General features: G+C 42.1%; 1 protein-coding gene across 1 annotated transcript in view; it reads left to right on the top strand.

Annotated features, from left to right (window-relative positions):
• The window catches only part of SLC12A3 (solute carrier family 12 member 3), a 480,556-nt gene that overhangs the window by 227,113 nt on the left and 238,040 nt on the right, over window positions 1–15,403 (top strand). Inside the window, exon 11 of the mRNA XM_069640343.1 lies at window positions 7,865–7,972. Coding sequence (XP_069496444.1) covers window positions 7,865–7,972 — 108 coding nt within the window. The remainder of the gene's footprint in view (window positions 1–7,864; window positions 7,973–15,403) is intronic.

Raw genomic sequence — 15,403 nt, forward strand, 5'->3', positions numbered from 1 at the left:
CTGCCCTTTTGTTCTGCATCACCTCACCCACCTTCCTGAGCTGCTACAGACCATATAAGAGACCCCATTTTGGCCCATCTGCACTATCGCATGCCCCAGCATTGAAAGTACATTAGAGCAATAGGCTCCCCTCTCCTTATGGACTGGACTGCCTTTCAGTTAGGATTGTGATTACTGCAGAACTGCCTAAAGATATTGGGCACTGCCTGTTTCCTTCCTTTGCAGGTTGTGGACCCATTCTGTGCGTTTAACCCTTTAGGCCAGGTGGTCTTGTATATATGTATTTTAGAAGGATTCTGATGGTTTGAAAATATTACTGTTGATTATTATTGTATGTTAAACTTCAAAGGCCTTGAATAAATGTGCTTATATTTTTAATATAGATACACCTGTCTGGGAGTGATTTGTAGTGCCCTTTACTCTGTGTGCTCATTGGAGTCATTTAGTCACCCTCACACCTCCTGACACCTAGTCTTGACCGCCGCCAATGCTACCTTGATTGGTCTGGCTTGTCCAGAAGGTTGCCCTGTTCCAAGAAACTAGGCTGTCCTCCTGAACCTTGCCCACCAGGTCAGAGATCAGAAATCCATCTTAACACTATATCACATACAACATGTTGCCCTTGGACTGAGGCTCTAAACACAACAATTAAAAAAGCAATGATTGGCTACACCTCAATTCCCAGAAATACAGTTTTGTAACATCATGTGCATTTTCAGAGGGGGCTATTTCTCTTGCAAGCAATGCCTAATTTATTCACCCACACTGGAGTATGAACATCTGATGCTAGGTAAAGGTAAGCCACTATTAAAAAACACTGTGTCAGCCCACAGTTAAAGCTATCGGATTACATAAAACCTGCTACCATATCATTAGGCAAGTATAACACTGGGGTAGTTTATAGCTCTATTGTAATACATTAGTTACTATCGGCACATAAAAAGGTCGACCGGTTTCGATGACTGCGTGATGGATGTCATCTTCATCAGGGCCAGCAGTTTGTACAATTGGACTCAATCACTGTCATCCACCGTGGTTGGACTGGCAGTCAGAACATGACCTATGGTAGGGGGAAACAGTGTACTTGATTCATGTGGGGGTAGAAATGTGAACTACTATTCATTTATAGTTGGCTATAACATGATATATTGCATTTTATTATTGTTGCAAAACGTCAAATCACTTTTCATTCTCTAGTTTTCTTGTTAGAGGCTCAATACCACTCCTTAATCACTTGCTGTTGTCAGTTTCCTTCGATGTCACAAAGGAAATAGCGTACCTCAGAGCCATGATGGAGTCGCCATTGGCACGGAGGTACAGGCTTGTCAATCCCGTGAGCTGCTCCTTCCTTTGTCTTGCATGGAGATTGTGTGGAGACAAAGCACAAAGCAGAGGGCAGCAGTCAGTATGATGTCTGGAATACTGTTACACATAGAATGGCACCGTTCAGCTGTAGACGTGCCTCCATGTTATACTGTTGTGCATTTGTCTATAACTGTACACTGTGTGCACATCAGCAAGGCATTACAGGCTCTTGTGCTTTTTAGTTTCTGCCGGTCGTGGGCCATATGGCCCGACACGCATCAACGTCAATCCATTGTGAAAATAACAGAGGGGACGCCTGGGTGAACCCACACTTACCATCTCGCCACTTGTCTTCTACTTCATAAAGGACCGTGTTTGTATAGTGAATGCTGCGTTTCAATGTATACAAAAACTATTGAGCCTCTCATGCTGGCCTTATGCTGCCATGGGCATGGCCAGGTGTGGGAACAGCTTGAATCACACGTTAGTCACACAGTGACCATCTTTAGTGGGCCATGAAGGTTTGCCCTTCTCCCTTGCTTTAATAGGGGATGGTCACTGACAAATGATTCAACACCATCGGTGCATGGATGAATGCAGGGTATGAGTTATTCTGCCAATTGTTGTTTTTAGTGGTATACACAACCAAGTCCAAGGCTAGTCAATACAATGTTTTATAGTTGTGTATACTTGTCACTTTGTGTAAAAAAGAAAGAAGAAAACAAAACACACATTTAGGTGTTTTTGTGTTGTTTTTCAACGTTTTAAAAAAGTTTTATAAGTTTTTAAGATTTTTTAAGAGAGGACTCCCCGCAATGGTTCTGTGTGCCCCATCTGCCTTTTTAATTGGTCATAGGTCCATCGGCCTATGGTACTTGTCTTGTCTAAATCTCATGAATCCATTGGAGTCTGCTGTCAAATGGCTGTACTCGAACTGTTATATGCCATTTAAGTGCCGTTGAGTATTGTCAATCTATCTCATCGTGGCTAGCTCATGCCATCGGATATTTTCATTAAGGCCACTTTTGCATGTGTCCAAACGAAATATCCACAGTTGTTCATGTTTGAGTAAAAGGTCGGATTAGTTCCCTCCACGACGCAGCAGAGGAATTTTCTCAAGAACTGCCCATCTAAAATCTTCTGCTGTATGGCCCATGGCCACAAAATGTGGCACAAGTGGGGCTGTCAATCCCGCGGTTCTGATGCACGATTGATGCTTGATGAGTCTTTTTTTGACTGGTTCTGCTGTCATGCCTACATATCGTAGTCCACAAGGGCACATCAACAGGTATACCACACCTGAGCTATTACAATTGGCGAATGATCTTTGTGCCCATAGCGTCCTCCATCCAATGCCAATCTCAGTACTGCATGTGGTTTGGCACACATGGTGCAGTTGCCACAGGGTGCATGTCCTATAAGGGGACTACTACCCCATAGGGTCAGTTGTGTGTTCTTCTCGTCTTTTTCAGAAAGCGTGTGGACCAACTGGTTGTTACGCTCACCTGGTATCTACTGGGGCATTGAGGCATGGTTGCAGCCTCCCAGGAAACAGATCCCCTCTGCCTACCTTCTTCCTCTGCAAATAGGCTGTGGGCTGCAGTGAACTGTAGCACTGCTCCTGCGTAGATATGAGAGGATTTGAGTTTGCCAGCCTGTGACTGATTCCCCTCTCAAACCCTTCTTCCCATCGCGTGGTTTCCGTGAGCATGCATCGACCCATTAAGGCTCACCTGCTGATTCTTAATGGCAAGCTCTCCGTCCTGCTATTTCTGGCAGGGGCGCTTTTATGATGAGGACCAAGTTCCTTCACTGGCCCTTCGCACAAGGTTGTCCAGTCCTGCTGCGACTATTCCACACCTCTCTGGTAAGTGTCTTTCAGTTTTCTCTTTGTCTCCCCTTTCTCGTTACTCTTCGTTTGTTGTGAAGTATTTGTCTTGTTCTTTCCACAAACGGTTGTCCGCTCGTTATTAATGTCTATGGGCCTCATTACGACCCTGGCGGAGATCGTGGTGCAATATGCACCATGGAGCACGGCGGAAAGCTGCCAATACCGCCATGGGGGTTGGCGGATTTACCGCCCCATTCCGACCTTGGCGGGGCGGTAAATCCCCAATCCCCATTTTACCCTTCCCCATTCCCATTTTTGCCCCATAGGGTATAATGGGAGTGGGGAAGGCGTTAATTACGCCACCGTAAAATACGGTGGCGTAATTAACAACAAGGTCCCGTAGCGCCATGGATTTCTCCGCCCGGAAAAACCAGGCGGAAAACGGCTCCATGGCGCTACGGGAACTCGTAGTAGGGCGGAAGGGTCCGCCGCGAATACCGCTGGCGTAAACCCACTCCGCCAGGGTCGTAATGAGGCCCTATCTCTGCTTTCTCCCAAATAGGTGTGATTGCAGCCCAGCAGAGCTGCGGAGCATGAGGCGGCGCCAGGGATGCTCCCGCGGTGGTCCAACTGCAGGTAAGTGGGTGTTTAAGGATGAGAGTGAAGAATTGTGGAAGCGCGACCTTAAACTGAATGTTTGTTATGTCTAACCTTGTCTTTCGTCCTTTTACAGGGTCTGCCTTCGGAGATGAAGAATGCGTTGTGCTGCAGTGTCAAGAGCAGGATTCCTGCATTCCGGAAGATGAAGATGATGGAAGAATCGACGTCAGGTTCAGTGAGTAAAGAATGCAGGTGAATGCTGGTTCCAGGATGCAAGCGCATAGACAGGAGACTGGATTCCCAAGGTAAGTCTGCTTTATCCCAGGCAACGGTGAGCGTTATGCTGCATGAGATTAATGCGAAGCGGTGGCCTTTGGATGGGAGAGGCTTATATAGCCAAGTTTGTGAGGCCACGCCTATCAGGCCTGGCTTGCCATCCACACCTTGAGTTAGCACGTGCACAGTAACTCAGGGAGGCCACACCCGAACAATGTGCACGTGGAGCTGCTTCAGAAAAATGAAGCTTCAGACTAAAAGCATTTTTACACAAAATAAAGTGTTACTCTTTACTGACTTTCATGAGCCTTGGCGCTAGGACTGTGTCCACCCGGGCCCCCTGTGATTGTGACCATTTGTCCTCTTCCCCTGATGGCATGATGTCAGTGTCCTTGACCCCATTGGACCAGTGACCATGACACTGGTCCCTCAAATTTTGTCTGCATTTTATTGCAAAAGTAGGCTGTGAAATAGTGTCAGAGCCAGTATTAAGTATAGGCCAGAGACCCTCTATTGCTTTTTTAGAATTGTTAAAGAGGGGAATAACTGAACACTGCAGTTATGCTCTCTCGATCCCCTGGTTTCGGAAGTTGTTGTAAAGTCACATCCCTTGGAATATTCCTAGCTCGTTTGTAGGTGGTGCACAATTCTCTTGGGGTATCCTCTCTGTATCCATTGTTGCTTCAGTATCTCAGCCTGTGTGCTGTAGTCACCAGGGCAGGTGCAGGTCCATCTATACCAGAGGAATTGGCCAAATGGTAGGTTATCCCTTAATGCTTGGGGATGGTAGTTTGAATATGCCAGCAGTGAATTACGATCTGTTGTCTTCTTGTAGACTTTTGTGATAAGCTGACCCTCCTGTGCCAAGATATTTAGATTTAGAAAGTGAGTCTCAGAGTGACTTGACTCCATACTGAACTTCAAATGTGTGTTGCGACTACCCTATTATGAAACTGTGTAACTTCATCTGTTTGTCCCTCAAAGATAACCAGGACGTCATCTATATATCGCTGCCATAGCAAAATCTGTGCTTTGAAAGGATTCGTCGCTGGGTATATGTGTTCACCTTCGAAATGGTGTACATAAATGTTTGCCAGGCTTGGGCAAAATGTAGCACCCATAGCAGTTCCTGATATCTGCTGGTAATAGTTTCCTTCATAAAGGAAGAAGTTCTGAGTAAGGGCAATCTCTGCCAATTGTTGAATAAAGGTGGCATGTCCCATATCTAAATCGATGTCTCAATCAAGGAGACGTTGTACAGCTCCCAATGTGTCCTTTTGTGGAATCTTCGTGTATAGCGACTCGATGTACATGGTCACTAGCCATTGTGTTTCGACATTAAATGTCATTGTCTGCAATAAGTTCAGTATGGCTATAGAGTCCTTAACATAGGATTGGATTTTGGGAATTTCGTCCCTGATAAAATAGTCAAAATATTGTGACAGGGGTTCCAGTAGAGAATTAATATCCTTGACACAATGGGTGGTAGAGGTGGCGGGACGATACCCTTGTGAACTTTTGGGAGGTGATAAAAGGCCAGAAGCGTAGGGTGCATACGAGTAAAAAAAGTAGCTTCCTTCCCGCTGATATAGCCCTCAGATATAGCTTCTTAGATGATCAGAGCTATTTGAGCTCTAATGGCAGCTGTAGGATCTAAGGTTAATAGTTTTCTTCTTGCAGTAGCTTCTTTACAATATCATTGGAATCTTCATTATTCATAATAACTGTTTCTCCCCCTTTGTCAGCTGGTTTTATGACAATGGGCCTCATTACGCGGTAGGCGGAGGACCAAGGTGCTATTAGCACCATGGTCCATGCCGGTAAAATACAGGCACCGCCTTGGTGGAAAGGGGAAGGCCCGTCCTATTCCAAGGTTGGCAGGGCGGTAATTCCCCCTTCCCCCATTGCCCTTCCCCATTCCCATTTTTGCCCCATATGGCATAATGGGAATGGGGAAGGCGCTAATTACAGTGCTGCAAATTGCGGTACCGTGATTAGCACCCTGGTCCCTTTGCGGGTTGGTTTTTAACGCCTGCTAAACAGCAGGCGTTAAAGTACCTACCCGCAAAGGGACTTGTAGTAAGGCGGTAAGGGTTTACCGGTACCGGTGCCCTTACCGGTACCGGTAAACCCTTACCGCCGTTCGTGTAATGAGGCCCAATATGTTTTGTTGTTAGATAACTCATTCAAGGGTGCCATTTGTTCTCTAGAACAGTTGTTGTATACAAAAGGTATTTCCTTTTCCATCAATTCGATCTTCTTCATAAGAGCCTGTTCACAGTTAGTTGATTCCGTAGTGTTGGTATGTGATGGCGGGAAGAAAGTAAATGGGGGTCTAGAGCATTTTATAGCTAGTTATCAATGAATAGTAGCTCACATTTCTACCCCCACGTGAATCAAGTACATTGTTTCCCCCTTCCCTAGGTCATGTTCCGGCTGCCAGTCCAACCACGATGGATGACAGTGATTGAGTTCAATTGTACAAACTGCTGGTCCTGAGGAAGATGACATCCAGCACGCAGTCATTGAAACCGGTCGACCTTTTTATGTGCCGATATTAACTAAGGGCTTACAATACGGCCATAAACTATCCCAGTGTTATACCTCCCTAATAATATGTTAGCAGGTTTTATGTAATCAGATGGCTTTAACTGTGGGCAGATACAGTGTTTTTTAATAGTGTCGTACCTCTACCTAGCATCATATGTACATACACCAGTGTGGGTGAATAAATTAAGCATTGCTTGCAAGAGAAATAGTCCCCCCTGAAAATGCACACAATGTTACAAAACTGTAATTCTGGGTATTGAGGTGAAGCCAATTATTGCTTTTTTAATTGTTGTATTTAAAGCCTCAGTCCAAGGGCAACACGTTGTATGTGATATAGCAATAGGGAAAGTTCTTCTTTTCTATTCTATTGGATAGGCTGCGAACTACCGTTGTTATAGGGCGAGCACCCCCTGACAAGGACAGGGTGTGCTTACACGTAGGAATAGTTTTATTGTAATAAAACAGATTGACTCGGATATGAATCATGCAAGACAACTCTATTTATCTCCATTAACCATTGCTGTGTGCTAACGGGAAATAGGCCTTCACAGGCAGATGAGTTGGTAAATGTGGGCTGGGAATGGAAGAGGATATAGTGCACTTTCTACTTTTTTGCCACTGCTATAATGATCTGAAGAACTCTGATACCTTTGCTGGTCTTCGCTCAATGCAATAACTATACGAAGGCCATTAAGTTCCTCTAGATCTTGCACTCACAATGCAACCTTTATGAGTTGGTGACCTTTATTCAGCAAGCCTTTAAGATGAGCACAAGGGTGAGGAGCTCACTCGATTTTTGATATTCAACTTTTGGTCGTGTGGCATTGGGCTCAATTTTCCATCATTGACCAATATGTATTATGCTTCCCCCATGGCCTTATTATTTATTTTATTGCGATTCTGTATTAAACTCTATGAACTTCTATAATGGGTTGTTTTGAATTATGACCTTTTAAAAAATTTATCTTGTAGACTTCTAACATTTCCAAGGTGTAGTTATAATTTACTTTAATGATTTTATTGTGAAACTACTTTTCTAATTAAAAGCTGAGCTTTTAATCACATCTTACATTTTATGGTTAATTTTCCGTCATTTACTGTATGTTTTGTATGCATTAGGACCCTAGGAAAACATGAAGCTATCTATTTTTCTGAACTTTGCAATGTATTGTATTTTGAACTCAGCACCTTTTAACAAATGGTTTTGTTAATGGTGTTAAAATGTCTGTAATGGTTATCTTCATGATCTTTGAATGCTCTACTCTACTGCTCTGTAAAATGTCTTATTTATCTTTGTTGTAGACTCTGAGCATGGTGTCTGGATTTGCTCCACTCGTCACAGCTGGGATTTTTGGGGCCACTCTTTCATCTGCATTAGCCTGCCTTGTATCTGCACCAAAGGTCTTTCAGGTAGGTAGTCATTCTCTATGAAGTTGCTGTTATTAGTTTTGTCTTGTTCTAGTTCTGCTTAATTATTTTATTGAAAGAAATATATAGCAGATGTAAGTTGACCTTTGGCACTAACACCAAGATATGAATTATTGTACAAGTTTGAACTCCAAAAAATACTGCATATGCCCAGTATTAAGAATAATGTAGGAAAAAGAGATCTGGAGAACTGTTGTACCAATTAATGTTGATTAAAATTGGTTTATTTTAGTTCACAGAGTTTTAAAAATATATATATTATATATATTGTTATAGTGGAGCTATTATTGTTTGTACACTTGATTACAATATTCTCCATTTAACCTGGTAATTATTTGCTTATTTTATGGTTATTTTAGTATACATGGTTTGAATTTTCTTCAACCAACACATTGTCTAAGATCTTGTCCACTTAGCAACTGTTTGCAGATTCTCATTTTTATATGTATATTCCTAAACTTGATTGTAAGAAAATCAATACGAATAACTTGCTCCTCGTATTATTTGCTCCTCTACACGTGTTTTGCCATAGCCATATTGCTCACCTGGAGGAATAATCTGTAATTAGAAAAATCGAATGATCATAGCTTAATTATCAATTTGTATATTATTTCATGTACTGCTTCAAAGAGAGTCATTACATTGCTGAACCTTTCTTGATATGATCTTGTGTTTCTGGTTTTTGAATCTCAATCCACAAATTGATTGTGTTTCAATAACATAGGCTTGTTGCATTGACAAATTATCAATTTTTCCAAAAAGAAGAGTGTCAGATCAGTTATTATCTATCAGCGAGTAACTGAACAAAAATAGATATAAATTGGCATATAAGTCTAGCTCCAAACAAAACGTGTTGATTAATTGAGGGGAAATATTATTGTATGCTCTGTATATGGATATTAGTATTATATTATGACTATTATTGGTCTCCGTCCGGTTAGTCTGTGGGATACGAAAGTTTGGCCACATTTCTCCATTTTTAAAGAAACTGGACTGGCACTGATTCTAGAATCAATTTCACAGGTCTTTTATATTAGTAGGGATGTAGATATGTGCTCTCTTGAAATGGTTTTTTGCAAAATGTTTTAGGATTTTATATAACTATTTGTGTAGGTTGCTTTTAACAGACTTTTAGCGAGTGGTGTGTGAAATGAATGTTTAGTATAGAAAAATGTTTAATTGAACTGCTGGTTAGTACTGCCTTTCGATATTTTGTATTATGTTGTATATGTGTACTGTGAAGCGCTCTGATGCTCTGGTTATTCATTTCTGCGCTATTGAATTAAATAATTTGGTTAAAAGTTTGACTGCTGAAGTCTTGCCTTGACCTTACTGCCAAAATGAGATGCAAAAGCTTGGAACTAAGCTGAATTAAATGGTATAATCATCCTAGATACTGGAAAGAGTTAAGCTGAAATGTGCCTTGCTCTGGTAGGTCTTTAGGGACAAGCTTTTTAAAATGATGCTTAGATATGATAATAACAGGTAGAAGTACAGAAGCGGAAGTTCGTAACAGAAAGGAGGAACAATTGGAAAGAGAAGAGGGCATGTAATGAAGAGATATGGGATAGATTATGGTGGCCGCCTTCTAAATACAAAAAAACAAGGGAGAGAAAATCCCCATATTCCACAAGATAAGCAATAATATAAAATTTTAGAGAATTTTCGATGTTTCACCATTTCGAATTTGAAAATCCCCTGATGTATTTTATAATTCCAGCAATACACGTTAGGATGGAAACCGTTCTAACTGAACATGTAATTCCCCATTTCCTGTGTCCATAGGAATTCATGGAGATTGTTGGTTGATTTACTGCGAGAGGTAATACCATGCAGTAAATCTGCTGATGTTTGTAGATCTTCCAATTCAAGGTCAAACTCTGAGTTCGGTGGTGCAGTAAAAGCATCAATAATTCTGTTACCACCAAAAGAAAGTGGTGTTAATGGAATTACTGCCACCTTTTTACCACACCCCCGAACTCATATGAGGCCCAACAACTCTTAGGTTATGAAGGGCATGAATTCTCCTGATAGTAAGAATGTCACTACATCCCTTAGGAAAGCAAAGGGCAGTACACCCATTAGTCGTGGGAGGGGTTTTATATGCCTTTACATTGACCTTTGCTCACTATAGCCCAGGATCCGGATGAAGTGGGCCAGGCAATGTCCTCCTGCCTGGAGTATGATTTGCGAGCTGGGTCCTATATCCCTTTGAAGAATATGAGTGGCAAAGAAGCAGCTGGTGACTACATCCCTAGGACTGTGATTCTAGCGAATATACTGGTTTGCACTGTACCCATGTGAACCTTAACACCATTTAATTTGACCTATCCTGTCACCTTGCATTTAGGAAAATTCTGAGGAGGAATATTTTGTTTTGTTATATATAGAAACCCCATTAGCATTTTTCCCAACCCATGCCTGTTTGTGGCTAAACTATAATTAAAACAACACCTCGAGTGTCACATGTTTTGATGGTCCGTGATAATATAATACCCTATATTCCTAAATATCTATCGAAAGTGCCTTCAATTAACACTGCAATACCAATTGACACTAGTGTCATGGAGGAAGTTACATACCTTTGGTTTTGGCCATTAATATGAAATACACTGCTTTATTCCTCTGCTGACTGTTGGCTGGAATCTACCCCAAAACATTACTGCAGGTTGAGCACACATGTTTAAGAAGATGCCCCAACCCAGAACATACTGGGGGTGGGATATGAAAATCTGCCCTCTCGTCACCTACTACTATGCCAAAACCCAGTTACTAAGTCTGGTACTTAGCCACCTTGACTACTGCACAAGTCTCTTTCATATCCTCCCTCTCTACTCCTTCTCCCTGCTGGACAAAATACTGAACTCCATCACACATCCTCCATAACTTCCTCCAATTGTCTTCCACTGGGTATTACCTCCTCCATGCAGACTGACTCTGTATGAGTCCCCTTTGAAATGCCTACTGCTTGTTTTTAAATCCAGACATGGGATTGCCCCCACTTACCAAGCTAACACTAGCACTTACTTCTCACCTTCATACAACCTCTGCCCTAACTCTCTCTGTATTCCCTCTGTTCCCTGCCCATCCTGCGCGTGCATGCTCTCGACTTCACTCCTTCTCCAGCCTTGCTCCTCACCACTAAAATACACTGCCTCCACTTATCAAAAGCACTGCTACCATCCAGTCCTATAATTTAGTGCTGACGCTCTACCATCTAAATCTAGGAAGTGCACTCATGACCCCACGCCTCATCACTCCCTCTGTGACTACTCTCACCCTAGTCCTCGCTATTCTTAGGACCTTGTTCATATGCAGCCACCACAGACTACTGTCTGACATGTGTCTTAGAATGTCCATGGCCTACATATCCTCTTATGCCCAACATCAACTGCCCAGTCACTCATTGTATTCCCTCCTATGTAAGGTACTGGATACAGGAATTCCCCATATATCGTTGTTCTATCGTATGCGTTTCTCATCAAAAGAACTTGCCATAATAAATTAATGTATTTAATGGGGTGTCTTAGATATTTTGGAGGCAGGCCCAGTTGCATGGCACTTGATGAACTAGTGCCCCCTCCAGGCCAAGAACAGCTGATTAGTCCTTTTTTAATGGAGGGAATTATAGAGTGTAAGTGCTGGTGAAGTGTTGCATAGGCCTTGCAAATCAGATAGCTGTGGGGATGGGCTTTTAATCACCTTAAACGAAGCAGGCCCACTTAAGAAGCGAGTGCACATTTATACGTAAAGCAAGTTCATTGTACAATCTTCGGGGCAGGGCCCAGATGATGCTGTAGAGTCAAACTAACCGAGTCTCGCTGAACCACGCAAGTTGACACATTATATACATTTTTGCAACAGTAAAAACACTCCAATATATTTTATTACAATACACCCCCCCACATCCGATTGGTTAAAACCTATACAAAAGAAATCCAATATTTCTCCAATTCCCCCGTTCTCATTGATCTCGACAATCTACCATCTTCAGCTCATGTGTACAACATACTCTCTTTTAGGATTTTTCAATGGTCGATCATGACATCATCACATAGATACCCATTCACATACAAACATAATCTATTACAAGTCACAGCTGGTCCTAGACCTAACCATAAATGTAATTGCACATGGTTCGAACGAATACTTCAAACAACATGAGGAGCGGCAGAATAAACAGGTTTCCTTTGAACTGACGATAACCATCTCATGCATCCTGTCTTACTGGCGTCTCCGGGACATTCTAATCTAAATGACTACCAATTCAGCATGCATGGCACATCACGAAAATACAATGAAATCCATGAGTATCGGTCACTCTGGCTTTGAGCATCACTTTACCCCATGTTTATTGTTGGTCAAAAGCAAATGGCTGATTCCCTCTGCAAGCTCCCATGCACTTAAAAAGATTACATCTGCCTTCTGCGAAACTACAAGGCTATAAAAACCCTGGCCGGTTTGTTGGCTGACCATCTGCTGGGTTAATCATTACTTCTCCTTCAACCTGTAACCCTACTAGAATCTCCCAGTCACTTAAAATTCACCTTGCGTACCCCTGACTTCAGAGTTTAATCAATTTATAAAAAGAGCACATTACATGTAGATTTGTAAATTCCCTATGTATGTATCCCAGTGTGCATGCACGTTTAATAACTGATGTGTCTTCTTCACAGTAGATTTTCCATGATGATTCCCCTTCCTCAAGTGCACATTATGAAGTTCTTATTGTCCAGCTTCTAGGCACTTCGTAGCACACCATATGTAGATTGTGTTTATATTTCACTGGTGATTTTGACATTTGTCTTGCTGTGTGCATACAAATCTAAAATGTATCAATTTAAACAATTAAAGTAACACATATCCCATTCACCTTAACTACTCTGGATACATATAAAATTGCTGCACCATGCCAACTTCGCCACACCCCTAGTCACAAATATGGCGTGCTTAAATGTGAACCCCTCTATCCCGGTGGGACCTTTCCTGACCACCCCAACATAGCACATAGTAGTATCAGCATCAACTGTAAATTGCATGACTTCTTACCTTGGTAAAAGACTCACTCATTCATCAAGTGTACTGTGTGGATATGTACAGGTGATAGCAAGGCAACAACACACCTTATTTCTTTAGCACTGAGAAGTAGCCAGTAGTTCATCTTGCTCAAGTAGTCCTCCAGATGCTCTATGTCATCCCCAAGGATAACATTGATGTCTGTCAGCGAGAAGTTCCTTAAAAAATGCTTCTTTGTATATCATAATTCTAAATAATCCTGTAAAATAGCTCACCAAGTTAAGCGCTCACCCCATGCAAACTTCCCCACCACTGTTTTTAGCCCAACTGCAGCATTACGTAAAGTGACCATCCATATACAAATCAGTCTGTTGCTGTCACCAGTATGAGCAGTTCAGCATCCATGCTAAGACATGTACCCTCTTTTTTCCTTTTAGCCATTATGGATTAACAGATCCCATCATTGACCGTCTTCCAATAACATAGAACAAGCTTGGTTTCCCACCTTACCCTACTTCTCAAGCCAAGACATGTCTAGGGATACATATGGCTCACACCCTTCTGCAATGGTGCACGTGGGCTAAAACATGTTGGTGTGGAAGGCTGTGAAGAGCACTATTAGTGGTTAAGATACATTCAAAACCTTAATCCCAGCACATTCTTCTTGTGTGAGAGAGGGTATGCCCAGACATGGGTTCTTTGTTCATTGTGCCACAGGGTCCAGCTGCACGTTTCTGATGGGACAAAACAAGGCAGAAACATATCTGAGGTTGCTTGTGTTTCCGTGCAGAGGGGATGTGGCCTAGATTCGTGTGCTATACTGGTCAGTCACTAATAACTTTATTCGGCATTAAAACCATAATGTTTATAAAAACAATCACAATATTACATCATAGTAAACACAATTAATAATCTCATAAAAATGACTAAAGTGCAATGTGCAATAAAGATACAATACATAAAACTTCCTAACATTTCAAACAGGGAGAGTATACTCACAGCTCTGCTATAGTACATGGCCATAATTAATACAGATTTTCCATGTCAAATTTCTCTCTATGTGCTTTCTACATTGTTGTCATAATCACCATTTTTGGTTATTTTTTGTCTGTGTGACCAGGCCTAATGAATATAACGCACAGTTATACACAGTTCACTATATGAGGGTCTGTGCTCCACTTACATAGCTCCAGGGCTTTAGAGGTTGAGAGAGTCCCTGCCCCCCTGAGCAAAGGTCTCAAATACAAATTCTCAGGGGTCTAGGCATAATGCATATAAAGAAAAATTAATGACTGCTTCCTCACCCGTTCCACATAAAGGACAAATGCCTGTCCCATCCAATCCCCAAGGTTATGTGAAAGAGGCTACATGCAATGTCCCAAGTCTAAAGCTGACATACAGAGCTTTGGCATAAAATGGACCTTTGTAATCAAAGTATCCTTCCAAGCCAAACTCAAATTTACATCGAAAGCATTCTAGGCCTAGTTCATGCTTGCTGGCCACTTCTTCCATTTTTTTCCTGGCCAGGGCAATTGCTGCTTTCTTAATTCTACTCAAAGCTGCTTTATCTGCACTATATGCTTCCTCCCACAACCCAACCTCATTCAGAGTGAGCAGGATTGTTTTAACATGTGTCTCCAATGGGAGACTTTTTCCCCATCTGAGCTCAAAAGGTGATTCAGTGCATCTCGATATTTCGCCAAGCCTGTGGTACTCCAGAACCTCCCCTGTATAGCACTGGGTTAAGGGAGGCTTGTTCTCCAGCAGGACACACACTGAGCTCAAGGTGTAATACTACATTTGGGGAGCCTGGGGAATCTGTAAAAGATGTTTCAGAAACGTATTTTCTTCCCTTTCTAAGCTCGTAATGTTGACATAGCCCCAGAGTTCTGTGCCGTAGAGAGACACTGGAATGGCTTGTTTTCAATATTGCTCAATAGCTGGGGAAATAGCACCTCTCCCATGCCTATTGAAGAATGTTCTGGTTGATCCACCGTATTTCCCCAAAGTAGTGCAGACTTTTTCTACTTGAGCAGTCCAGTGGCCATTCTCACGGAATCTAGTTCCTAGATGGTCATATAATGGAACTTGTTCCAATGTTCGTTCAGCAACTACAATATCTAGTTTACAGTGTTTAGCAAACTGGGGTTTGAAGACCATGGCCATCATCTTTCCAACATTCAGACTAAGATCAAGGTTTCCACATTTCTTCAAAACAACAGCCAGGGAGGTTTTTAATCCCCAGGGGGTAGTGGACAAAAGTACTGAGTCATCCGCATAAAACAGCAGTATTCAACCTGTGGGGTGCGACCACCTTGGGGCTTCAGCCTCATGTCCAGGGGGTCACACACCCAGTTGAATGAAAAGAAATCCATCTTTGTTTTTCGTTTTTTTTAA

The sequence above is a fragment of the Ambystoma mexicanum genome, chromosome 1q (genome assembly GCF_040938575.1).
Source record: "Ambystoma mexicanum isolate Mex_15411 chromosome 1q, UKY_AmexF1_1, whole genome shotgun sequence".
NCBI lineage: Eukaryota > Metazoa > Chordata > Amphibia > Caudata > Ambystomatidae > Ambystoma > Ambystoma mexicanum.